The sequence below is a fragment of the Rhodnius prolixus genome, unplaced genomic scaffold, assembly GCF_049639745.1.
Source record: "Rhodnius prolixus isolate KJV_2025 unplaced genomic scaffold, Rpr scaffold_14, whole genome shotgun sequence".
Classification (NCBI taxonomy): Eukaryota; Metazoa; Arthropoda; class Insecta; order Hemiptera; family Reduviidae; genus Rhodnius; species Rhodnius prolixus.
In genome coordinates, this window is record NW_027411594.1 from 9,143,588 (window position 1) to 9,166,340 (window position 22,753).

The following is a 22,753-nucleotide window of genomic DNA, read 5'->3' on the forward strand; positions in this document are numbered from 1 at the left end:
TTAATGCAAAATTCTGGTAAAGTAAATTGAATCTGTGGTAAATAAAATGCCTATCTACAATCTGGTAAAATATTTTTGTATTTTCTTTTATTTCTTTTTGTGTGGTTAGGATATTGGTAGAGGTGAAAGTTTAGCAGGATGAAGTTGCTGGGTAATATAAGGTACATTTCCCTGGCCGACCTTTTGACATTTAACAGCAGAGAATAGGAGATACATAAGTTCAATTTCCCTTCCTCGCCTGGATACCCCAGCTGGAATACATAAACTGGAGAGTTGCTTGATATTTATCTGCTGGAATGAGCTCCACCTCACAATATATTTAGATTGCAGATGAAGAAATCTCTTCATTTATATATGTATGTATATAAAAAAAAATTCCAGCTTTTTGTTTAACTTTCTACGCAATTTCACCAGAATTATGGCCTGGAAAAAGTTTTGCCTTTAAATTAATTTTCACGATGTTATTTTAGAATGTTTATAACATTTTGTAAGTTAATTTGTTTTCACTAACCTTAGAGAAATCAAAATATTCATGAATGCTGAGATTTTTCAAAGTTACGAATGTTCTATTTTAAATGGATTAGAGGTAACGTCGTCGCTATGTAATTAATTTCCTAAATTAATGATTAATAGAATGTGTAAAATGTGTAACAGAAATGTATAGATTTTTTTTCTAAGTAGAGAAAAAAAAACATTTAAGACATAATTAAAGTAAGAGAGTTAGATAGTGACGTCAAAAAAAGGTCTTGTATTTTACGACTCCAGCTTCTAGTATACTGTGACGTCTTACAGCGGGTTAAAGATTATTAAGGAAGACGTACCATAGCAACCTCAACCCAATAGCCTAACCCCAATAGGGGCGCTTTTTCGTCGTCTGTTAAGCAGTCGAGTTCCAGTGACTCGTAAATAAATCTATTATAAAATCACCTCTGAACGTCAAAAGCTTTGATATTTTGTTAGCTATATCATTTTAATAGGATGAAAAAATTAATGCCAGTTTCAGTCATTATAAACTTTATTCTGCCGAGCTTTCGACCTAGGGACTAGGGTCATCTTCAGGGCTAATTTTCAATATACTGTTTTACATCATTAGAGAGTTGGTGTGTCTTCTGTCTTGTCAGTTCATGGACTCAAGTCTGTTATGAAGATGACCTAGTCCCTAGGTCGAAAGCTCGGCAGAATAAAGTTTATAATGACTGAAACTGGCAGTTATTTGTTTTCATCCTATTGAAACTAAGATTCAGTCACCAAAAATAATGAATTTTATATTTTTATTGAACAAACTTTTGTTGAAAACTTTGTTAATAGCTTGGAAGTGTTCTCAGCTGTAAGATTTATCTGCGTTCGAAAGTGGTCGAGATCAAGTGAATTCAGGAGCAAAGGAACTGATCCAGCTCTTCAGATCCAATGATAGAGCTTCACTTACCAAATAGAGCTTCTAAAAAGTTCTACTGCTGAATCCATGATTGAACATTTTCTTTTTTTAACAGAAATATTGTCTGTAAGAAGGAGAAATTCTTAAAAACAACAGTCCCAGGGGGTACAATAAATTTTAAGAAAATCAACGGAGCCATTTTTAAAGAAAACTTCAACAAGTTGAACTGTGGTTGTGAGATTTCCTTCAAACTTGGCATTTTAGGAAAAAATTTAAAGAGAAGTTGCAGTCTGGCGATTAGGGTGGATGATTTAATTCTCGAACTTACGAACAGTAAGTGAGTGGTGACAAGGGTGCGCTAGCACGCCGACATGCTGAACGATTGCTGGCAATCAAACGCTTCAAGACATTTAAGTTATACTCAATCATAATTTTTGGTTCAGTTGGAACCAAGTTCTTTGTGGATTATTCCCTTATAATTGAAACAAGAGCAAGTCTTAACGATTCTTTCTTATAATGTAAATCTTTCTAAGCAGAGATTTTATACTAATGTATACATTGAAATTAAATGCTGAGGAAATTCGTTAATTATTAGGTAATAACTAGAATTAGGGGGAGTCTTAGGAGTGTTTCGCTCCAATTTGTTCTTTATCATCTCTCTTTAGACGTAATATTTGTTATTATGGATCTGAAAATAAGATCTAAAATTGATTTTGAATAAAAGATTAGAAACGAAAAAGAAATCGTTGAATATTTTTCACGAGAATCGTCATTATCTATAGATTAGGGGGGGAAAAAAATGAAATTACTGTTGACATAGATAAAGTGTAGTAGCTAGTGGGTTGGGGTGTGATTTTCATTCAGCAGGGAGTCGTGAGTGTGGAGTGAGGGATGGGTTCAGAGAATGGGTGTTTACCGGTGGGCGTAAGGAGAGACCCAGCCGTGCCAACTGCGGACCAATCGTACCTACTCCCAGGGCAACTCACCACGGGGGGGTGAGTTCATTGAGGCATTGCGTGGGTGAAACCACCGCTGCAGGCTCTGTAGTCGAGCGCCCTTCCTATATATAGAGCGGCCCTTTCCGCCGCCAAGTATTCCAACGCTTCTACAGCTGGCCTACTCAGTTAACTCAGTTTCCTAAACTCTTACAGTCCTCAAATACAGAGATATCCAACTAGTTCTTCACGGCGAATTTCCTCGCTCCTACAAGTAGGTATTAGTTCTGCATCTTTATAATTATTTTTATTTTCAACATGTTTTTCTATTTTGAATTTCCAAAGGAAAAAAATGTTTTGGAGTCACCCCGATCTTTAAAAAGTGCTATTTTACAAATTGGTTAGTGGGCGCTTGTTTGAGTCTGTATGAACCCACTTGAATTAAATACGAAAAAAATGCAAAATGTTCTGAGTGAATCTTTATTCAAAGTGCTTTCAGAGGACCCAATATGGTTTTAGCGAAAATGGAAGTAAACATTCTGAATTTAAGGTAAAAAAACAAGGTGTTACAAACGTTTTCTTCATTCATTTAGAGGAGAATGAACAATATTTTTAAGTGATTGATCTTGTACTTTGGTCACTGAATGCTAATTACTTGAAATTCTGGTGAAGATTAGATTTACAACAGCAGCAATCAAGCATTTGTAGAGTTGATGAGTAATGTCCACCAATACATAAAATTCGTCAGCTCATTCTACACAGTATTGGTTGAAACATTCCAGGGGATTAGATATAAGGCTTGAAAATCAGACATGATTCTCGGTGCATGACCCAATGGTTTCAAGAGAAGTTATGGAAGGTGGTTCTCGAAGCGGGTTAGGAGTGTCTCATGCCATAAATAGGCAGTTGAATGGCATTGGAGTGGTGCCCAAAAAAACTTAAAAGGCTATCCTCAACTAATCTTCTCCTCAGCAAAAAGCACCTAGGGTTGAAGTGTGTGTCAAAAAATACAAGTGATTTTTCTATTTATAAATCCAAGAACTTGCGATACATCTAAACATGGTATCGTGCTTGACCACTTTGCCCTGCTTTGGGTCTTCGAAGGAGTGTAGCATTTCCTGTTAGATCGCGATGGAAGCGCTTTTCGATCTAAACCCCTATTCCGCACAAATGGAGACCTCAGTTATTTACTCATAGTAAAATAAAACACAACATTTTTCATTTAGTACAATATTGCCATAACTGGATCTTCCTAGAATAAATTCTGAACAATTATCCTATCAAATCATGTTTACTTGAAAATAAATAACTATTTTGAAATCATTCAGCCGAAACATATAAATATGTATTTTATATTATCACTATCAAAGTTCAAAAACTAAAAACTCAGTTCCTGTTTCAATAATTACTACATTCTTATTATTTTTGTAAATTATTCATTTTCTTAAGGATTGAATTATTACAATTTGTTATTATATATTTTGCCTTTATCATTATTGTTTTGAAACTAAAATAAAACAGGGCTCCAGGCGGAAAATAATAACAACCGGTTCTCATCTAAATATTTACAATCTACTTTGATTCAAAAGCATACGTATCCACTTTTTCTCTTTCGAGATTATGAGTCTGTTGTTATTAATCGTGACTATCTTGTAAGGATTAGGTCAAAACGAGTAAAGATCAAATAAGATTGATACATATATTTACATAAAATAAAACGTCCACCAAAAAAATGAACAAACGCTTACAATTTCCACATTTGAGTTGAATGATAGCGCACTATTTCTGCCATTAAAATTGCTATAATGTTCGTAGTAATAAAATATTGCAGCATTGTTTGTAATTTGCTTGTAAAACAGCGGCTCTGATTTGAACTGAGAACTGATTAAAAGTAATGTTGAATCTAATTTAGCGTACACACCTAGCAATTGCTGCAAAAATCGATTAGTAGCGTAATCTCTCCTTTAAAACAAATCACCTAATACTGTGATATATTTTCAAGCATTATGGTTGAATTTTCTATAAATTTTGTTGACACCAAATGTGTTAGGCCAGTATATTATGCGTATGAAAAAAACAAGTGTGGAAAACCAAGGAATCGGTATTTCAAAAAGAAAATACATTATAATAAAATTGAATGATTATAAAAAAGAGTAAACTTATCGATTAAAGTAAACATTATAAGTTTCGGCTTATCATAACCTTAATTCAAAATTTTGCACGATAGAAGGTTACACTAAAAAGATAAAAGTTAAAAAATTTGAGCCCAAATATCGGTGAAAATATTTCATTAATTTGGCCAAAAACGTGTGAACCACTCATAGCAGACCCTCAGAACTACCAGCCATGTGCACCAGGTGAGTCCTGGGCCTCAATAATGTTTTTCTTACAACTAGTGCCTCTGTTCGCTGTCGCTTCTTCCAGTTTTCTGTAATTTTTGAAAGTAGTCAGAGGGTTTCTTTTGGACTTGGACATAAACTGCGTAAGGAATACCACTTTGGTTTGTCTTTTATGTGTATAAAACACCGATTTGAATGGGAATCTGGGAAAGATATGTAGTCGCGCTTATACTTCAACAGTTTCACTTCATTTTACTGAACAATATTCAAGCCAAATGTGATTTCAGTATAAGATTCAGTATGAGGAAATTTAATTACGTGACATACGTGTGGGTGATCACATATATGTATTTATGAACCTTTATAACCAGAATATACCTCCTATCAATCTAAATCGGTCCCCCTCGGGTTGCTATGATACCGATGGTCCTAATATTTCAGCAAGGGTTAATATTTCAGTGGGAACTACAATGTAAATTCACCGCAGCAAGCCGCCATTTCTGCAAACAGATATTAATCGAATATATTTAAAGGTCAAAGGTCGGGAAGCTCTGGGCAGACTCCAAAACAGACCCTGGCGAGAGACCGTGTTGGCTAGCCCATCCTTTACCGACAAATATTTACAGACTTGATGAAGAATAATCTTGAACGCTTGTCAATGTTTGCCCAAACTGGGCCCACAAAAAAATAGAATTGGATTGAGAAGTCAACGATATTATTCTGAAATAAATCTCAGTTACATAAAACTGCCATATTAACCAAATATTTTTATTTTTTAAATCTGGTGTTAACATTTATTCGATTTTCTCGAACCACAGTCAATTTGTTTTTCTTTGAAATTTTATTAAAAAATTCATCCTGGAAGTTGTGGTTTGCTTACGATTTATATCGCCAATTCTCGTTAGAGTTCGATGGAAGTTTTTTCAGTCGGAGATGTTTATTTTTTGAGCTAGATTGTGCACAGACATAATTGCACACACAAGCAACATTTTCTTTAAAAAAGTTCGGATTTAGGGGACTTCAAAATTGATCCGGTGGAAATTCGACATCAACAATTTGACACCATCTCAATATTTCCGTGTACCATGGTTTTTGAGGAACGTTTTGCGGTTTTCGATAAGTGCATTTTTGACGAGTAAGTATTTTCTTAATGAATGATTCACTTGGTAAACTAGACTTTCTAGTGAGAAATTATCTGCTTACTTACTTAAATGTCAACAACCAACTACAACTTAGCGATCAACTCCCATAACTAGAAGCTCCACTTTTACTGAATGGATCTTCCACTTTGTTGAGTTTTCAGCAAGTTTCATTGAGCTTAGAAGAGCCACAATTTCTCCTACGCGCTCCACAGTTAATATGTCCCACGTGCAACTTACACATAGGGAGGGCCACACTGCAGGCGCTGTCTCCGTCAAGACTACACGAGGCGTCAACATGAGCAAAGATCATATGTCATAGAATTGGTCGAATTCAATGATCGAAAAGCAATAGAAAAGAACTAAATTTAGACGAGTGACCAGCAACAAGTTGGTGAGAGAAGTAGATGGGTCGATACTTGCCAGTTGCCATCGCAACCCTCAAGGCAAAAATACAACTTAATAAGTTCTTTAAAGAAGTTACCTCATCTTTTATTTATTTTTCTTATTATTTACTTCTTTTTTTTTGAGATAAGAAAATTTCCCAGTAAAAAGGAGCTAGCAAAAAAAAAGACGGAAAATCTAATAACCTTTGAGTCTGAGTTGAAGATGGAATTTTCTTCTTTACTTTTATATTCAGTGTGGTGAACTCAGTGATGTTTTACATTCAGAAAGCAAGAGGTTTTATTCTCTTGCTATTTTATTAAAACAAGGATTCGCATGCATATACTCTGATCAAGCAGCATGATCTATGCTAGAGTGATCTCGTATAGAGGGAGTTTTTACTTCGTTCTTTTCTTCTTAGTAAATTATTGCTGGGAAATATGTATTTTATTTTCCACGGATATTAAAATCGAACATACAAAAACAACAACAAACTTATACCGTGACATCACTTTTTTCTTTCTGCTATTCTCAAGGTCTGAACTCGTAATATTTATTATTTTTATTATTATAATGCTTATAATGTACAATTTATAAACCCTACCGAGGATATGGAGTTGAGGCTTCTGCTCAGACATTAATCTTAATTGATTGGCAACTCTGATCATATCACAATGTGACATTTAAAGTGAACGTAATGTTTACCTAAACCGAAACTATTAATATTTGTAAGGAAAGTGTTAAATCTGGCGTTTAACAGGGATTCAACATCCTTACAAATAAAGATTATTGTTAAATCGCTCCATGATATCAGTCAGTTTACCATTCGGTATGTGCTGTTTTTTTCCCAGCCATCATCTCGGAACCAATAATCTCAAATTGCTTTCGCAAATCAGCGGTCCAGTTAAAAGGGATGCCAGGGCTGAGCTCGTAATATATTTTTTCTGCAACCATGTAGGAATGTTCTCATTACTCAATTAAAATCAGCTGTGTAATGCCCAACTTCCCTCACTAGTGGGGAAAAATTCCCATTAGTGTCACTTTCCTCACTAGTGAGTGGAAAAACTTTATTGTGCTTCCTTGATATAAGAAGTTTTGTTATTAAATATTTTCTGTAAAACTTTAATGAGCTTATTTAACGTAACTAAATAATTAAAAAACGAATATTAAAAAAATAAAATAAAAATTGAAAGGAATATAGAAATAAAAATAATATTTTAATAAATAATTAGAAATTTTTAATTATAACAGTTAAAAAGGTTATAGTGTTACCTTGTAGAAATTTAAAATGGGTTCTAGTGATTCCTGTTTAGTTTTTTTTTTTAGTTAATAACCCTAATGGTTGCAGAAAAAATATAATATTTAACAAGTGCGGAAAGTAGTACTTTCCGCACTTGTTAAATAAATAACTATTATTTTAACTCCGAACATTTAAAGTATAGGTCTCACTAACATTGGTAGTTTGTAGTGCCGTGAATTTCAGTGAACAGAAATCCTTAGTTCGAAGCTAAACCTCTCCTGGAGTGGGATCAGAGTCAACAAAAACTTCCTAAATCCATAAAAGTATCCTGTTTCAGGAAGAGGAAGGTACTTGGTATCTAATTAAGTACCTAACCTAATTCCTTTCATAAACATTTTAGCATAAAAGTCCCTCCTAAGCCTTTTAGAGCGAAGATTTTGTAAACCTTTTAACATTAAGGTTTTGCAAACCTTTTAGCGTGTATAGTTTATTAGCTTTCAACGGGCCATCAAAGGCTTTTCTAATCTCCAATATCCTTTTTTATTTGAATTCACTTTTACTTCAATTTTAGTTTAAAAACAAGATTGTAATTTTTTCTGAGAAGGTGAAGTTATGTTCCCTCAAATTATTCTATTTCTATAAATAAACCAATCTAATTTGAAATTCCAGCTATATGCTTTAACACGCCATGCAAATGTTAGATTTGCGTGTTGATTAAGGTTATACTTAGAAAACAATGGCGAGGAAAATAGACACGTCATGAAAATTATCATGAAAATCCTATCGGCAGCCATAGTCCACAATTTTTGTTGTGGGGGGAACAAAATCACTGCATAACTGAACATTGCAATTTAACGCTTTGTAAAAATTAGACCATTGGGTGAAACCTCCTTTTCTTTGATTGTGGGGTTTTTCAGCTCCTCTTTCATGCTGATTTTCTCATGATAATTGTTACAAGAGCTGAAACTACACCCACTAAAGTTGAAAACTGAACTTATTTGGTGTGTGTTAAAACTACTTTTCATTATAGAGTTTTCTTCAAATTAAGGGAAGCAAACGGCCTTAAAATATATTTAGATCATAAGAAATTCGAATGAAATCGAGACAGCTTCATCTTTGTAGATAATTTACGAAAGCTAAAAATTAGTCGTACATTTTTCCGGTTTTGGTTTTTGAAAAACCAGCTGTTTTTAAAAATTTGTCGGCTATAGGCTGACTTTTAGATGGAAAGAAGTTTTTTTTTTCAAATTGGTGTCTGTCAGGAGATGTGTTCACACACCAGTAACTCAAAAATGTTCCCTTTTGATATAAGCAGGTTAGGTTTACGCTGGGATGCGACAGTAAGATTTTGGATTTTTTTTTCTGCAACAATGGATAACAGTTCCTTTAATGTGAAAATATAGAATATTGTCTACCATCTTTGCAGTACAAATTGTATGTTTTCTCATGTAAACTGCGTCAAGAAAAAGGCACACCGGAATTTTATATTTCTGTTTTGCAACAATCTTTGACACTAATGGAGAAGTCATTTTTGTTGCAGGAATGAAGGATACTGGGCTGCAAATGCTGGTGCTAGTGTCTGCTGCCGCAGCGGTCAGCGGATATCCGCTGGTGGCCGCCAACAAGAGATACGGTGCTTGGCTACCCTTTAGGGCTCACGCATTCCCCAGAGCGTACGGCCCGCCTTCACAGGAGGATCTGGTCGACTTCTATTACCAGCCGACTGAACCGGTCCACTACTATCCGCTTTCCTACTACTACAGTCTTCCTGAATACTATTACGAAACCAACGAAGAAGAAGATGAACCAGAACAATGGTATGTCGGCAGTAATGGCGAAGCGAACGCTTTATTCCTGCAAAACCTAATGATGGCACAGTTATATAGTCGGGCACAACAGAAGGAACCCAGCTATCCAGCGGCTGAACGCAGCTGGCTACCACCAAGAGAGCCCGAAGCGGAAGATGAGGAAATTGACGACCAGGAAAGTGGTACATTTGTCTACGGTGAGCCGTTGAAAGCCTTGAACCAGTTACCAAAGGAAGATCGTGATGTAAGGGAACTGAAATCGCTGGTGGAGAACCGATGGGTGGACAAACGAGAGGATGGAGAAGAGAAGCTGGCCACATCGCCGGAAATGAGGCCTGTACGCAAACCATCTGCATATGACGCCATCAAGAAACTGCTTATTCAACAGGTAAATATTATAAAGCTCTGTATTCCTACTGAATGAATTCTCAAACACCATGAATGGCACAACACCCTTGGCTATCGATTAAGGCCCGGCAGTGTGTGTGGGTGTGGTGGGGGTAAGCTTGACGTCAGTGCGCCTATCTCGGCCATTCATAGCACCAGTGCCCACTAAATATTAGCCCAAATGCGATCAATAGATTTCTCTCTTGCAGATTTTTTTATTTTTTTTCTAATTTACGCAGTAATAACTTCATGTTAAAGGATATTAAAGTTTGTTTCATTAACTAAATAACCTGTGGTAGACCTTCTCTCGCCTCAGTGCACAAAGCTCCGACCTGCATGGCTTCCTTAAGCCTTGATCATTTTTACTGAAGCTGATTGACTTCAATTTAATTAAAAAAAGGATGATTTTCTCCTCAGTGAAGTTGCAATTTAATGTTCACTCTTTATTGCTACCACACAAATAAATCTCTTACTCCTAGTATGGAAACAATTGCAATCGTCACATTGCATGTTACTAAATACCATCTAGAAGTCTTAAGGAAGACTATCCCAATCTCACCTTGAGAACAGCCCTAATGGATGTTATCAGAAACTTCGTTAAGTAGAAGTTATGGGTCTGTGGAGTACGTTAGTGCACAGGAAGTTCGAAGCTCCTGCTATTTCCTAGACAAACTCAGGAAATGGGAAAAATTCGTTCAGTAATGTACTTTTATCAATTTATTTTTTTTTAAAAATACGCATCAACATCTAAGGTCATTGGCGCCAGGAGCTTTTTTTCACTACACTGCCAGCCTCCGGACATTATTCTCTTGTCACAGGCAGTACTGTCCATCACAGGACAATGAGCTATAAGAAGCTCCTAGTAAGAGAAAATCTATGGGCCAGCGGCTGGATTTGATCCGGGATTTCTGCGTTGATCCCTTCCCTAATAGAGTACTTCTTCTTGAAATTACTTTTTTTTTTAAAAAACTTCTTCAAATTTGGGCCTTCAGCGACCCTTTAACCCATCTTTTAACGATATGCAGCTGGCAGGATCGTGTATTGCGGCTTTCCATTCACTCGAAGTTTTGCTCCCATTTCTCAAAAGGGTCCTTCATCGAATTTGTCTTTTAAAAAAACACAAACAAACGTTTACAGAAAATTGTTGGGAAATTTTTCTAAAAAATTAATAAAATTTATTTTCTAAATTAGAAATTTCAGTTGATCGTGTTTTTAGTTCAAAACTTGCTATCGAGTAACCTCATAGAACGTAAACCAAATATAAAATTTCAGCAATTTTCACCTTTTTTGAACTATGTTGTTTATACCACAGACATTCAATTCCATCAAATCTAAAAACTTTTTGTTTTGGGTAAACACTGTATTTCTGGGGAAAAATCGAAATAAAAAAAATCGTACGATTACAACACTGTCTATTATGAAAGATAAAAGAGAGCGAAAAAACTATCTCGTATCTTTGTGCGTGTTTACATTCTTATAACCTTGATTGTCGTAACACTCAAGCCTGTTTGTGTTTTTTTTAGTGAGACCTCAATTCGGTTTGACGTCATTTGATGGAAAAGGGTTAGAATAATCAATGAAATTCTATCTTTACTCAATTAGGGTGAAGGGACCAGTAATTGACTGGGCACCAGTAATTGACATACCAGAAATAAACTGGCATTATAAGGGATATGACCCGTTTTTAGTGGTGATTCTTTCAATTTCGTTATTGAGAAGCCTTTGGGCAGCAGTTCCAGAAAAATATTAATTATTGGAAGGTTCCTTGGTATCAGTGGAAGGTTATTTGTGTTAAAAGTTCAAAATCAAGGAAAAAACAAGCCGTTGCTAAGGAGGATTGATAAGAAAATAATTTTTCTTTTTTCTTATTTTTCGTTTATTTGTTCATATATTCGTGTGGTTATCAATGTTCTATTATAATTAGTGTTACTTGTAGATTTCATTTATGTAGTTTTTTTTTTTAATTATAAAAAGCATTGAGGATTAAAATGGGGCTGTCAATCACTGGTCCCTGAAACGGCAACCTGCCCAGTAATTGACATGTATGTCAATTACTAGTCCTACAGCTTTTTTGTTTGAGACCAGTGATTGACTTCCTGGGAAAATGATAAGATAGGTTGATAAATTTTATTATAATTAAAAATTCAATACATTGTAAAATAAAATCATTGATAAAAATCGGCAACATAAAATAAATAGTAAAACTTCCAACAAAATGTGTTTAAATTAATGAATTAGCAAATGTACGCCTTATTTCAAGAGGGCATGCAGAATGATTATTCTGCAGAGAACAACAATGTATGAACAACAAACTGGAATAGTCGTGATCGCCGAACAGCTTCCGAGGCCTACGTGACTAATAAAAACGACGCCAACGTAACGGAGTTGGAAAATCTCTCATTCTCCCTCAGTTTTGGGTCCTAGCCACATGACAAAGAAGAAAGGGAGGAAATAGCTAAACCATAGAATTCCATCAAAGAAAACGGCCAGAGGAAAAATGAAGCTCCCTCAAGAGAAGTACCAGGTGCGAAATCAAACATACGTGGAGAGTTGGTGACTTTGTGATGTTTGTGATGTTACCGGTAGTACAGTTGTGTAAGGGTTGATCGTCAAAAGCTGCATAAAAAAGGGTAAGGTTGAAAAAATATTAGATTATTTAGGTTTGCCTATTTAAAAACTGATTGTAATTAATTATGAATAAGACTAATTTTTGTTATAAATCTAATTGAAAAAGTGATTTAGGTGATTTAAGTGATTTATTTAGATTTAAAAGTGATTTTGAATGCATACCTTATGTCGTTTCATGAATGTATTTGTATGTCAATTACTGGTGCCACCCCATGTCAAACACTGGTTCCACCGAAAATTCGGTATGTCAATTACTGGTTCATTGACATACTTCCAAAAAAAATCATTTGTGGTTGACATAAAGATCGAATTTACTGCTTTTAAAATATTAATAAAATAAAATACATCCTACTGGAGCGGTACAATTTTATAACCTACACCTGGAGCCAAAATAACGGAAGTTATTCTATCTTAAACTCGAATTTTTTCTTAAGCAGTCAATTACTGGTCCCTTCACCCTACTTCTAGAAAAAAACTCATTTTATTATTTTTTGTTTCAAGGAAAAGAAGAACTCACAAGTTCGACAGCCGCACAAAAGATCTTACATACCAAATGAAGACTCTTTAGTCGAGCAACTGGGAAATCTTAAAAAGATATAAATTACTAAAAAAAGATAAAAAATATTTTCTATTTTCTCAACCAAGAACAGATGTTCTCTAAAGCAGAAAACCAAAAGTGCATATGTTCAATGCGATTTATTTTGCCAAAAAAATAAGTTACCTGATGATCAACTAAAAAATAAAAATAAAGAAAGAAGGGCAAGTCTAAGAGATTCCTGAATTTTAAACGAAGAAAAAGAAAAATGAAAAAGGTGATATGAATACGAAGTGAGTTAAGAGCATTTTTCTCGAATATTTGGTAAATTATGTAACACCAGCAACAATTTTACTCAGTCTAATTTGAGTATATACTGATGTGTGGAAATGGTTAGGTCTGACAGATAATTTAACGAATTTGTCCTTTTTAGAGATTTTTACTCTTCTGTCTTGATCTACCTTTCTCGTTGATCACATTTGACCCACAAGTCTTCATTTTAGCCTTATTCATTGTTAGCGCTTCTTCTCTAAATGAATGCCATGAAGCTTAACAACGCTTATTTGAACTTTCCCCAAAACTGCCTTACATGTATTCTACTTACAATTTCAATGCTGAACTTATATTTTCTTCAGTTAAAACTATTATTTGAAGAATATTCTTCTTTGGAATCACAGGTTTCCCCCATAATCATCGGTGAGCACATATTTTCAGAAAACAGAGCTGCAGTTCTGTTTAGAGCTGCATCTTAAGCTTTATTTCAGCTTTTAAATATAGCAGAAAGAAAAGTAAGTTTTGATATAATCAGAATTCAAAAATAAGAACAATTCAATAGTTTTATTTCAGCTTTTACAATGAAATGTCAAGTACATTACCTAAATATATTCAAACTAAAGAGGTACACAAATTTCACACATTGAGTATATATACTCATTTCTTATTCATATCGCCCAAAATAAAGTTTTAATTTTTGTGAAAATCAAAATATAACTTACAAAACTATGAATAACAGAGTCATCTCTTTTAAAATTATTAAATATTATCTCTATCGTGGATGAATGCAACTTGCTTTTTTATTCACTTATTGACAAAAAGAAAACAGTATTAATGTAGTTTAAAGGACTAAATAAAATCGCCTTCTTATTTATTTGTTCATTAGCATAAACTAATTATTTATTTAATGTTTTATCCAATAATTGAAGAAAACACTGAAAAAGAACATGTAAGAAATTGCTTGTTTACTTATTTTTTATAATAAAGAAACATTTTTTAAAGAAAAGTAACATTAAAACTTTTTTTTTTGTATTGTAAATAATTCGATAATGTTCATTTATTTTTATTTGTTAATAATATTGTTTGAGGGTATTAGAAATTAATATTATAATTAGATATTAAAAATCACAAAAAACCTTTTGTTTTACACTAAGTATATTTTTTATTTTGCTTAATTTATTAAAATAACAATAATATTGTGAATGCTTCAATGACTTTTACTTACCGTTTGCTAAGTTCTAACTTGTAAATGTTGCTTAATAATTCCCAGTTTAAAAAATGGTCTTCCTAAATGTTTGTTGACTTAAACAATAGGTTTGTTTTTTTTTTTTTCACAGCATCAGTTTCTTGCTTCTCAGTTCAGAGCAGATCATGCTGCACGACTGTATCACAGAACTTAAGGGAGCGAAAATTCCACGCACTCAATTTGGTTCCTCGTTGCTGGGCATGGAACTTAAAGAAATTGTTTTGTAATGCACAAGCGTTCCGTAAAGAGATAGAACAGGGTTTCAGTCACATTTCAGGCAATTGTTTGTTTAATGGTTTCCAATTTAGGCCCCAATTGCGTGAATGTTTCCTTTAGAGGCTGAACCTAATGCTTTGATTTGGACAAAGTAATCTTTTCCCTTCTACCATAAGGAGTTTGACCATATTTTTTTAATACTTTCATAGGGCAGTTCTGTACTTTGCTGCCGAAACTTCTTTTCACGTCCAAAGGCTGTTCAAGTATGCCTTTTCTTTGCTTGCTTTTTGTTAACAGCCACAACCAGTTGCTGTAGTTTTTGTCAGAAACTGCAGTTCGTTCATCCCTTTTTACAAATCTTTATTTGGTGTACTTTGACTCCCTTAAAAAAATTGAACGTTCTTCCAACAATAGTTTCTAACTAAATCGATAGAACTACATCTTTCGGACCCAGAGGAACTCATATCATGCATTTCCAAAGCAAGCTCAGTTTGGCAAATTTTAAACAAATCTGATTCTCTTCCTATTTCTCTTACAAGCGACCAAAAAAAAAAGTTTGAATTAAAAGTTTCTTATTTGCTCTTCTGCTTGAAAATAATTTTGCCCTCACATTCAAGGTTTTGTTATTTATTCGAAAAAAAAAAAAAATACAAAATCTACGTGGTGTAAATCAAAATGTTTTGACTGACAAATACTTTATTATCGTAATTCATAGATAATACAATGGTATTTAAAAATATATACATAACTTCAAATAGATAGCGTATTTTTAATTGTGTTCTTTAGATTTACTTAACAATAATAATAATAATAATAAACTATTGTAAACATTTGGGGTATTTTTCTACCAAAAGAAAAAAAATTCAATACAAAAATATAAATTAATTATTAAGATTTATTGTATAAAATAAAGTTTATTTTTTGTATTAATTTTTTTAAAAATATAAATATGATCCAACTCAAGCTTCTATGGGAATTTTATCAATTTTAAGCTGGTAAATTTGGTACATATGTATAAGAAGAAAACATTAGGGAAGTTTAGCACTAAATAACGTAACCTCTTCAATTTTGTTCCTTGATTGTGTGATTTACTGTGTTTCTTTTTAAGATTTTTATTAAGTCTGGATTGTAATTTTATACTGTGAATGTAGTAATCAGTGTTAATTTTCTTAACGATTACCATGTTTTTAAGGAAATATTTGTAAGTCCAAACAGTTAGTTAAATGCGCCTACAGTTTAATAAAAAAGTTTGTTGTACTTTTTTAATAAGTTAGTATTTTAGACTTTGAACAGTTATGAAAAAATGAGTCTTACAAGAAAAATGACTGTATTTAGATAGCCAAGGGCCTATTTTGCACACTTTGTCAAAACTATAAGCGTATTTTAATGCGCTTTTTAATCCAAAATTGAGCACCGAGCTTCTCCTCTGGCTGAAGAGGTTTCAAACTTTTGGATATACGCAAAGTTCCTACAATTTGGATCTTCCAAAAGATCAGTATGAACGAAGGTAATGTTCTGGAAATGTTGTAAGTGTAATATTAATTCACTGATTTTTTTTCTGTATCAAAGAATTGTGCATGAAGGAAGTAAAGATTTTTTTTTTTTTTCAATAACGCTAGATTTTCTCTATGATCGTCTTGGAGAGAATTTTCACTCTGAAGTGCTCTTGCACTTTTTCAATTCTTTCTGCCTGCTTGGTTAGGTGATGGTATTTGACTAATCATAGTTCCCAAAGGGACTCTCTCCGTCCTTAATGTTGCACCGAGGAGAATGAAAATAAAATCAGTACCATCAGTCATCAGTAACGAAACTTTTCTAGGGTACCTGGCGATATCGCGATAGAATGTTCACTGATAATGTTCGATTTGGGTATTGGAGTGGGATCTCTCTCGCAGTTGAGGAGCTATGAAGTCAATTCACCACCATACAACTAAATCTAGTCTAATGTTCTGATTCTTAAATTCCAAGTCTGTTTTTTTTCCCTTTCTTATGATCGCTCTTCTTTGGAAATCTGTGTACTTCTCAAAAAAAATATCCATTATCTAGCACATTTTAGTAACATCACCTTGAAAGAGCTTTTTTATCCTCGCTGTTAAACCTTCCAGTTTTTCAGCTTTCTTTTCGTCCTAATTTGCTTTGGATTAGCCACTGCCTTCTCAAATTTTGGACTTACAAAACAAAACGTTTATTCTTGATTATAGAAGCTAACCCACCAGCTGTCTGTTATTTATCCACTAACCACACTAAAAACAATAAATAAATAAAATATTTGACTGACTTTTTAAAAGACTGTATGTAAATTTTCTCTTCACTCAGGTTCAGCCAGAAATTAACGAAGAAAAATTTATATAATTAATTATAAATATAAAAATATAGTTATGTAAATTAATTGTGTAATATTTCTGTTCCTTAACTTATTGTGTAAAATTATATAAATTAAGTTTTCAAAATTTTTATCTGAACTAAACTTAAGATTGTAAGTAAAAAATTTATCTCTCTAATTAGTGATAGGTTTTGGAAAAATTTTGAATATAAAAATATAAGTTTACATGTGCAGTTTATACATATACATAATATAACTTAGAATTTTATTGTTACATTAAAAAACAAAAACCCAAAACAAAACAGAAAAACCTAAATTAAAACAATCAGACATAATATGCTCGTATTAACGTTGATTTAAATTAAATAAAGATTGGCTATTAAATTTATATGATTTACAGAGTGTTTTGTCTTTATTGTTCATCCCTAATCTCTTCTTGTGAAAAGTCACCTCGCACGACTTTCTTTATTAGTTTAATCCCTGCAATTGTATTGGACAAGTATTCTCCAGCAAAGCACTTATTTTAACAACAAACATCCTTAATGCAAGGTTACAATTTACAGGTATTATCAGAAATGGTACTCAAGCGAGAAGCTGAAATAACTTCTCTGTTCTGAAAAATTTTGTTCTAAAATCAATTTACACGTAAAAGTTTACAGGAATCTTAGGTAAACTTTCTTGAAGAAGTTCAGCTAACTCCTCTTTTTTTCTTCAGTCTCAAAATTTTTGGAACTCATATAATTCTTGTGAATATTATACAAGATTAAACCAGAAATTAGTTTAAAATAGCACCAAAAAAGTGAAGGAAAAAGTGCTTCTTACCTTAGAAGAACCTTTAATAGAATTTTGCTGTGTTGTGTTGTCCCAGATTTTACACGATTGCACTGACCATACTAACTTTAAAGGGAATCACTAGGTGCTTAGAGAATCCTAAAAAGAAAGCTGGAAGATAAGAGTATTTATTAAGATTCTTCTGGGTTAATTGATTTAGTACTAAAGTTTGTTTGCTAAAGTTGCTGGCGACTAAACGAAGTATGTCCATACATCTTGATTATCATACTGATGTTGTAAAACATTCTTGCAATCGATGCGCTTTATTATGACTGTTCGAGATTCCTATTCATAGAGAAGAAAATCAAAAAGCTTATTCCATTTATTGGGAAGATCAGCGAAGTAACTACGAGGTTGCAATTCTTCTGTAAAACAAAGCTACTAATTTTTAAACAGCTTTTTATGGGTTTGTCAACTTTTACAAACGGCAAGCTTTTAAATAATTTTTATAAACTACAATGAATAAATGTAAGTATCTAAGCGTTTCACTGTTGTTTCTATTGACATTGGATTGAGAGGAAATAATTGCAAAGCATTTCCAGGATTTGGCTCTTGATTGCAAAAACTTCTACAGATTGTGGCCAAAGCCATAAACATTCGTGGGATTTCGCCTCCATTATTTTTATACTTTTTAATTTGTTATTTGCTGTAAAAATAAACTACACTATATTTTCCCCCATATTAAGCTATCGATCTATTCTAATTATACCTTTTAATAAATGGAAACCTAAAATTCTGTATTATCTTTGCTATAGTTTATATTGTTCTAATCGCATTTTCAAACAGCAAGCAAATGTAGTTAGACAATACCTCCTCCACTTCTGTGACAAATAATATCGATTTTCTCTTTCACCCAATTATCAATCATTCATAAACAGGAATTCTTCCTTTAATCCTTCGACAGAAATCCATAAAAAAGTTTCTTCAATTTTTACTCAAAACGAACAAGAATGTTTTCCTCACCTGATAATGTTAATTTTTTTTTTTTCCACGCCGTAGTTAGATGTAAATATCCGTCCACGACACCTAATTGGTAGTTGGACGTTAAGCCCCGCCTGAAAAAATAGGCGATTACTTTACTTTACTTTTAGATGTAAATATGAAATAAATTCTGTGGTAAATAAAAATACAAATTATTATAAAATAAAATTCTGTTATTTATTTGAATTTCTGTTAGTTGTTAGACCCTCCAAGTAATGGTCGTTGGAAAGGTAATTTTATAACCAATTTGTTTGCTAACAAGGAGGTTCTGCTACCTAGAGGCAATTTTTTGAACTAATAAAGATTTACATTCTAAGCGAGTATTGCACTCTGTCGACAGTTTTCTTAACTATTTATTTATTTTATTTGTCTACAAATATTTTATTTGTAATAATCACTTTTTTCTTGGTTCTTTCATTGTATAATTAGCCACGTCTATTTAAATTTAAAAATTTACAAATTGTAATGGAAGAAATAGATAGAAGAATGGAATAGAAGAAAAAATAAAGATAACTATTTGTTCTTTTCTTCAGCATTTATTAAAGAAATAAAAATATAGTTTTCGTTAATATTTTACTATATGGCATATTTTACCATTTTGTTAGAGTTTAAACAATGTAACATATGCTCTTTTACGTAGGTAAGAAAACAGGGCAAGAATTTAACAATGTGAAAGCAAATATAACCTACAATCAGGTAAACAATAGATAGACAATGGTAATAAAAATTGCCTTGGACAACTAAATGGTACTTTTAAAATTAATTTACAGTTTAAAAAACAGTAAAGGTTAGATTAACTGATATTTTTTTATAATTTAGTCAATATAAATTTTTAATCAATTATAATTATCAAGACTTAGTAAGTTAGTATAAACCCTTTTATAAGAAAATAAGATACAGATGCTGTGGACAGGGCCGGATTTTCCTATAGGCTTCAGCCTAGGGCCTCAAGATCAACAGGGGCCTGCATTCAAATTGTTAGCAAAATTAAAATTACACTATTCTAAAACACTAAAACACTTAACCGAAAATAAGGAGAATTTCTACGCATATGACTAATAAACAAACATATACAGTGGCGCCCAAAAGTATTTGCACAAGTGAATTATTTCCTGTTTCTAAATGAGTACACGAAATAGGATCCCAAAACTTTTATCATTACAATCTTTAGTTCAAATTATGGTACATTTAATAACAAAACGAGATAAAACATTAACATGTAAATGAATAATTCAGAAAATAAAAAAAATTGACAGTTCAAAAGTATTTGCACAACAAATTTATTTTGCAAAAAAGATGGCAGAATTTTAATTTTAGTACTTAGTATGAAGTTCCTTGGCTTCAATTAAGGCCTGAAATCTTCTAGGGATTGAACAAACCAAGTTTTTTAAGATTGGAATCAAGTTTTTCCCATTCTTCGAGTAAAGCCTCAACCAGACGGTCCCTTGTTCGTAATGGCGTGTTTGCGCACCTTCTGCTCCAGAATACTCCACACATTTCAATTAGGTTTCAGTCAGGGGATTGTGGGGAGTGTATGCAGTCTTATGGGAACGTTCTGCAGTAGCCACGCTTTTGTTTTCTTAGCTGAATGTTTTGGATCATTAGCCTTTTGAAAGATTAAGGAGTTTTGTGTGCCCAAATTCTCAGCTCTGCTCTTGTAAGTTGTCGCGCAATATACTCACATAGCCATCTGCTGTCATATTGCCATGAATCTGTACCATTTTGCCGACTTCGCTGCACGCCACACATCCCCATACCATAACATGCACTCTTCCATGTTTGACAGTTGGTCTAACATGCAATATTTTCAGTTCTTGATTTGGCCTTTGCCAAGTGTGTTTCTTACCATCGCTTCCAAAAACATTAAACTTGCTTTCATCACTAAGCAGTACATTTGCCAAAATTCTATAGGCATGTTTAACAGGTTTTGGCGAATTTGAGCCTCTTCCTCCGGTTGAGTTCTTTATGAATGGTTTGCTCCTAGGAACGCTCCCTTATAAATCAGCTTGATTAAGCATTCTTTTTACAGTAGTAACGCTAACACTCTTTTGAGAAGTCGTTTCCACCTTTTCAACCAATTGCCAAGCACTCGATGATGGATTTATTGTTGCCTCATGGATAATGTTCCGACATTCACTTGCCGTTACAATTTTTGGTCGACCTTTTCTTGGTTTATTTAAGCATTTCCCCATTTCCTCGTATCCTTTAATTACGTACTGCACTGTGGGAAAGTACAATTCAAAATTTTTCCGATTTCCTGGTAGGTTTTCACCATATTTCTTTTTAAAAAACGATTTTTCGGGATAATTCGGCTGTTTTGATGCCATGCTCTATTTATCTCGTATTCTAATGCACGGAAATTCATAAGATTTTACTCAATTAAAGATAACATCAATGTGTACAATTGCAGTAAATATCATCGCTAGTAATCGTATAGTTTTAGAGATATTGAAGGTTGAAATATGGTGGTTTTACGCTACCCTGAAATTTCAATTCCATTTATCTCGTATTCTAATGCACGGAATTTCATAAGATTTTACTCAATTAAAGATAACATCAATGTATACAATTGCAGTAAATATCATCCCTAGAAATCGTATAGTTTTAGAGATATTGAATGTTGAAATATAGTGGTTTTACATTACCCAGAAATTTCAATTCCATTTATCTCGTATTCTAATGCACGGAATTTCATACTCAATTAAAGATAATATCAATGTATACAATTGCAGTAAATATCATCCCTAGAAATCGTATAGTTTTAGAGATATTGAATGTTGAAATATGGTGGTTTTACATTACCCTGAAATTTCAATTCCATTTATCTCGTATTCTAATGCACGGAAATTCATAAGATTTTACTCAATTAAAGATAACATCAATGTGTACAATTGCAGTAAATATCATCCCTAGAAATCGTTTAGTTTTGGAGATATTGAAGGTTGAAATATGGTGGTTTTACATTACCCTGAAATTTCAATTCCATTTATCTCGTATTCTAATGCACGGAAATTCATAAGATTTTACTCAATTAAAGATAACATCAATGTGTACAATTGCAGTAAATATCATCCCTAGAAATCGTTTAGTTTTGGAGATATTGAAGGTTGAAATATGGTGGTTTTACATTACCCTGAAATTTCAATTCCATTTATCTCGTATTCTAATGCACGGAAATTCATAAGATTTTACTCAATTAAAGATAACATCAATGTGTACAATTGCAGTAAATATCATCCCTAGAAATCGTTTAGTTTTGGAGATATTGAAGGTTGAAATATGGTGGTTTTACATTACCCAGAAATTTCAATTCCATTTATCTCGTATTCTAATGCACGGAAATTCATAAGATTTTACTCAATTAAAGATAACATCAATGTGTACAATTGCAGTAAATATCATCCCTAGAAATCGTTTAGTTTTGGAGATATTGAAGGTTGAAATATGGTGGTTTTACATTACCCAGAAATTTCAATTCCATTTATCTCGTATTCTAATGCACGGAAATTCATAAGATTTTACTCAATTAAAGATAACATCAATGTATACAATTGCAGTAAATATCATCCCTAGAAATCGTATAGTTTTAGAGATATTGAATGTTGAAATATAGTGGTTTTACATTACCCAGAAATTTCAATTCCATTTATCTCGTATTCTAATGCACGGAATTTCATACTCAATTAAAGATAATATCAATGTATACAATTGCAGTAAATATCATCCCTAGAAATCGTATAGTTTTAGAGATATTGAATGTTGAAATATAGTGGTTTTACATTACCCAGAAATTTCAATTCCATTTATCTCGTATTCTAATGCACGGAAATTCATAAGATTTTACTCAATTAAAGATAACATCAATGTATACAATTGCAGTAAATATCATCCCTAGAAATCGTATAGTTTTAGAGATATTGAATGTTGAAATATAGTGGTTTTACATTACCCAGAAATTTCAATTCCATTTATCTCGTATTCTAATGCACGGAATTTCATACTCAATTAAAGATAATATCAATGTATACAATTGCAGTAAATATCATCCCTAGAAATCGTATAGTTTTAGAGATATTGAATGTTGAAATATAGTGGTTTTACATTACCCAGAAA

General features: G+C 32.9%; 1 protein-coding gene and 1 long non-coding RNA gene across 4 annotated transcripts; one reads left to right on the forward strand and one right to left on the reverse strand.

Annotated features, from left to right (window-relative positions):
- The first annotated feature begins 2,427 nt into the window (after positions 1-2,427).
- On the forward strand, positions 2,428-17,230 carry LOC141451834 (uncharacterized). 3 transcript variants are annotated; one of them, XR_012457135.1, is made up of 4 exons: positions 2,428-2,584; positions 8,953-9,608; positions 12,737-16,012; positions 16,822-17,230. XR_012457135.1 is itself a non-coding variant. In XM_074123547.1 (3 exons), the coding sequence occupies exons 2-3, from the start codon at positions 8,955-8,957 to the stop codon at positions 12,833-12,835; spliced, it is 753 nt and encodes a 250-aa protein (XP_073979648.1). In that variant the 5' UTR covers positions 2,428-2,584; positions 8,953-8,954; the 3' UTR covers positions 12,836-17,230. The 3 variants fall into 3 exon arrangements, 2 of the variants coding, with proteins under 2 accessions (XP_073979648.1, XP_073979649.1); XM_074123547.1 differs by having other exon boundaries at positions 12,737-17,230; XM_074123548.1 differs by lacking the exon at positions 2,428-2,584 and adding an exon at positions 4,514-4,667 and having other exon boundaries at positions 12,737-17,230.
- Positions 16,149-21,511, reverse strand: LOC141451835 (uncharacterized). Its single transcript, XR_012457136.1, has 2 exons — positions 18,623-21,511; positions 16,149-17,770 (listed from the first exon to the last, which is right to left on the reverse strand). It is a non-coding gene; the product is annotated as an uncharacterized lncRNA (long non-coding RNA).
- Between the last annotated feature and the right edge of the window lie 1,242 nt (positions 21,512-22,753).

Excerpts from the sequence above, each read along its gene's own strand:
- LOC141451834 (XM_074123547.1), top strand. The coding sequence starts at position 8,955 with ATGAAGGATACTGGGCTGCAAATGCTGGTGCTAGTGTCTGCTGCCGCA. Across the intron at positions 9,609-12,736 it reads AGAAACTGCTTATTCAACAG|GAAAAGAAGAACTCACAAGT; the intron begins GTAAATATTATA and ends TTTTGTTTCAAG.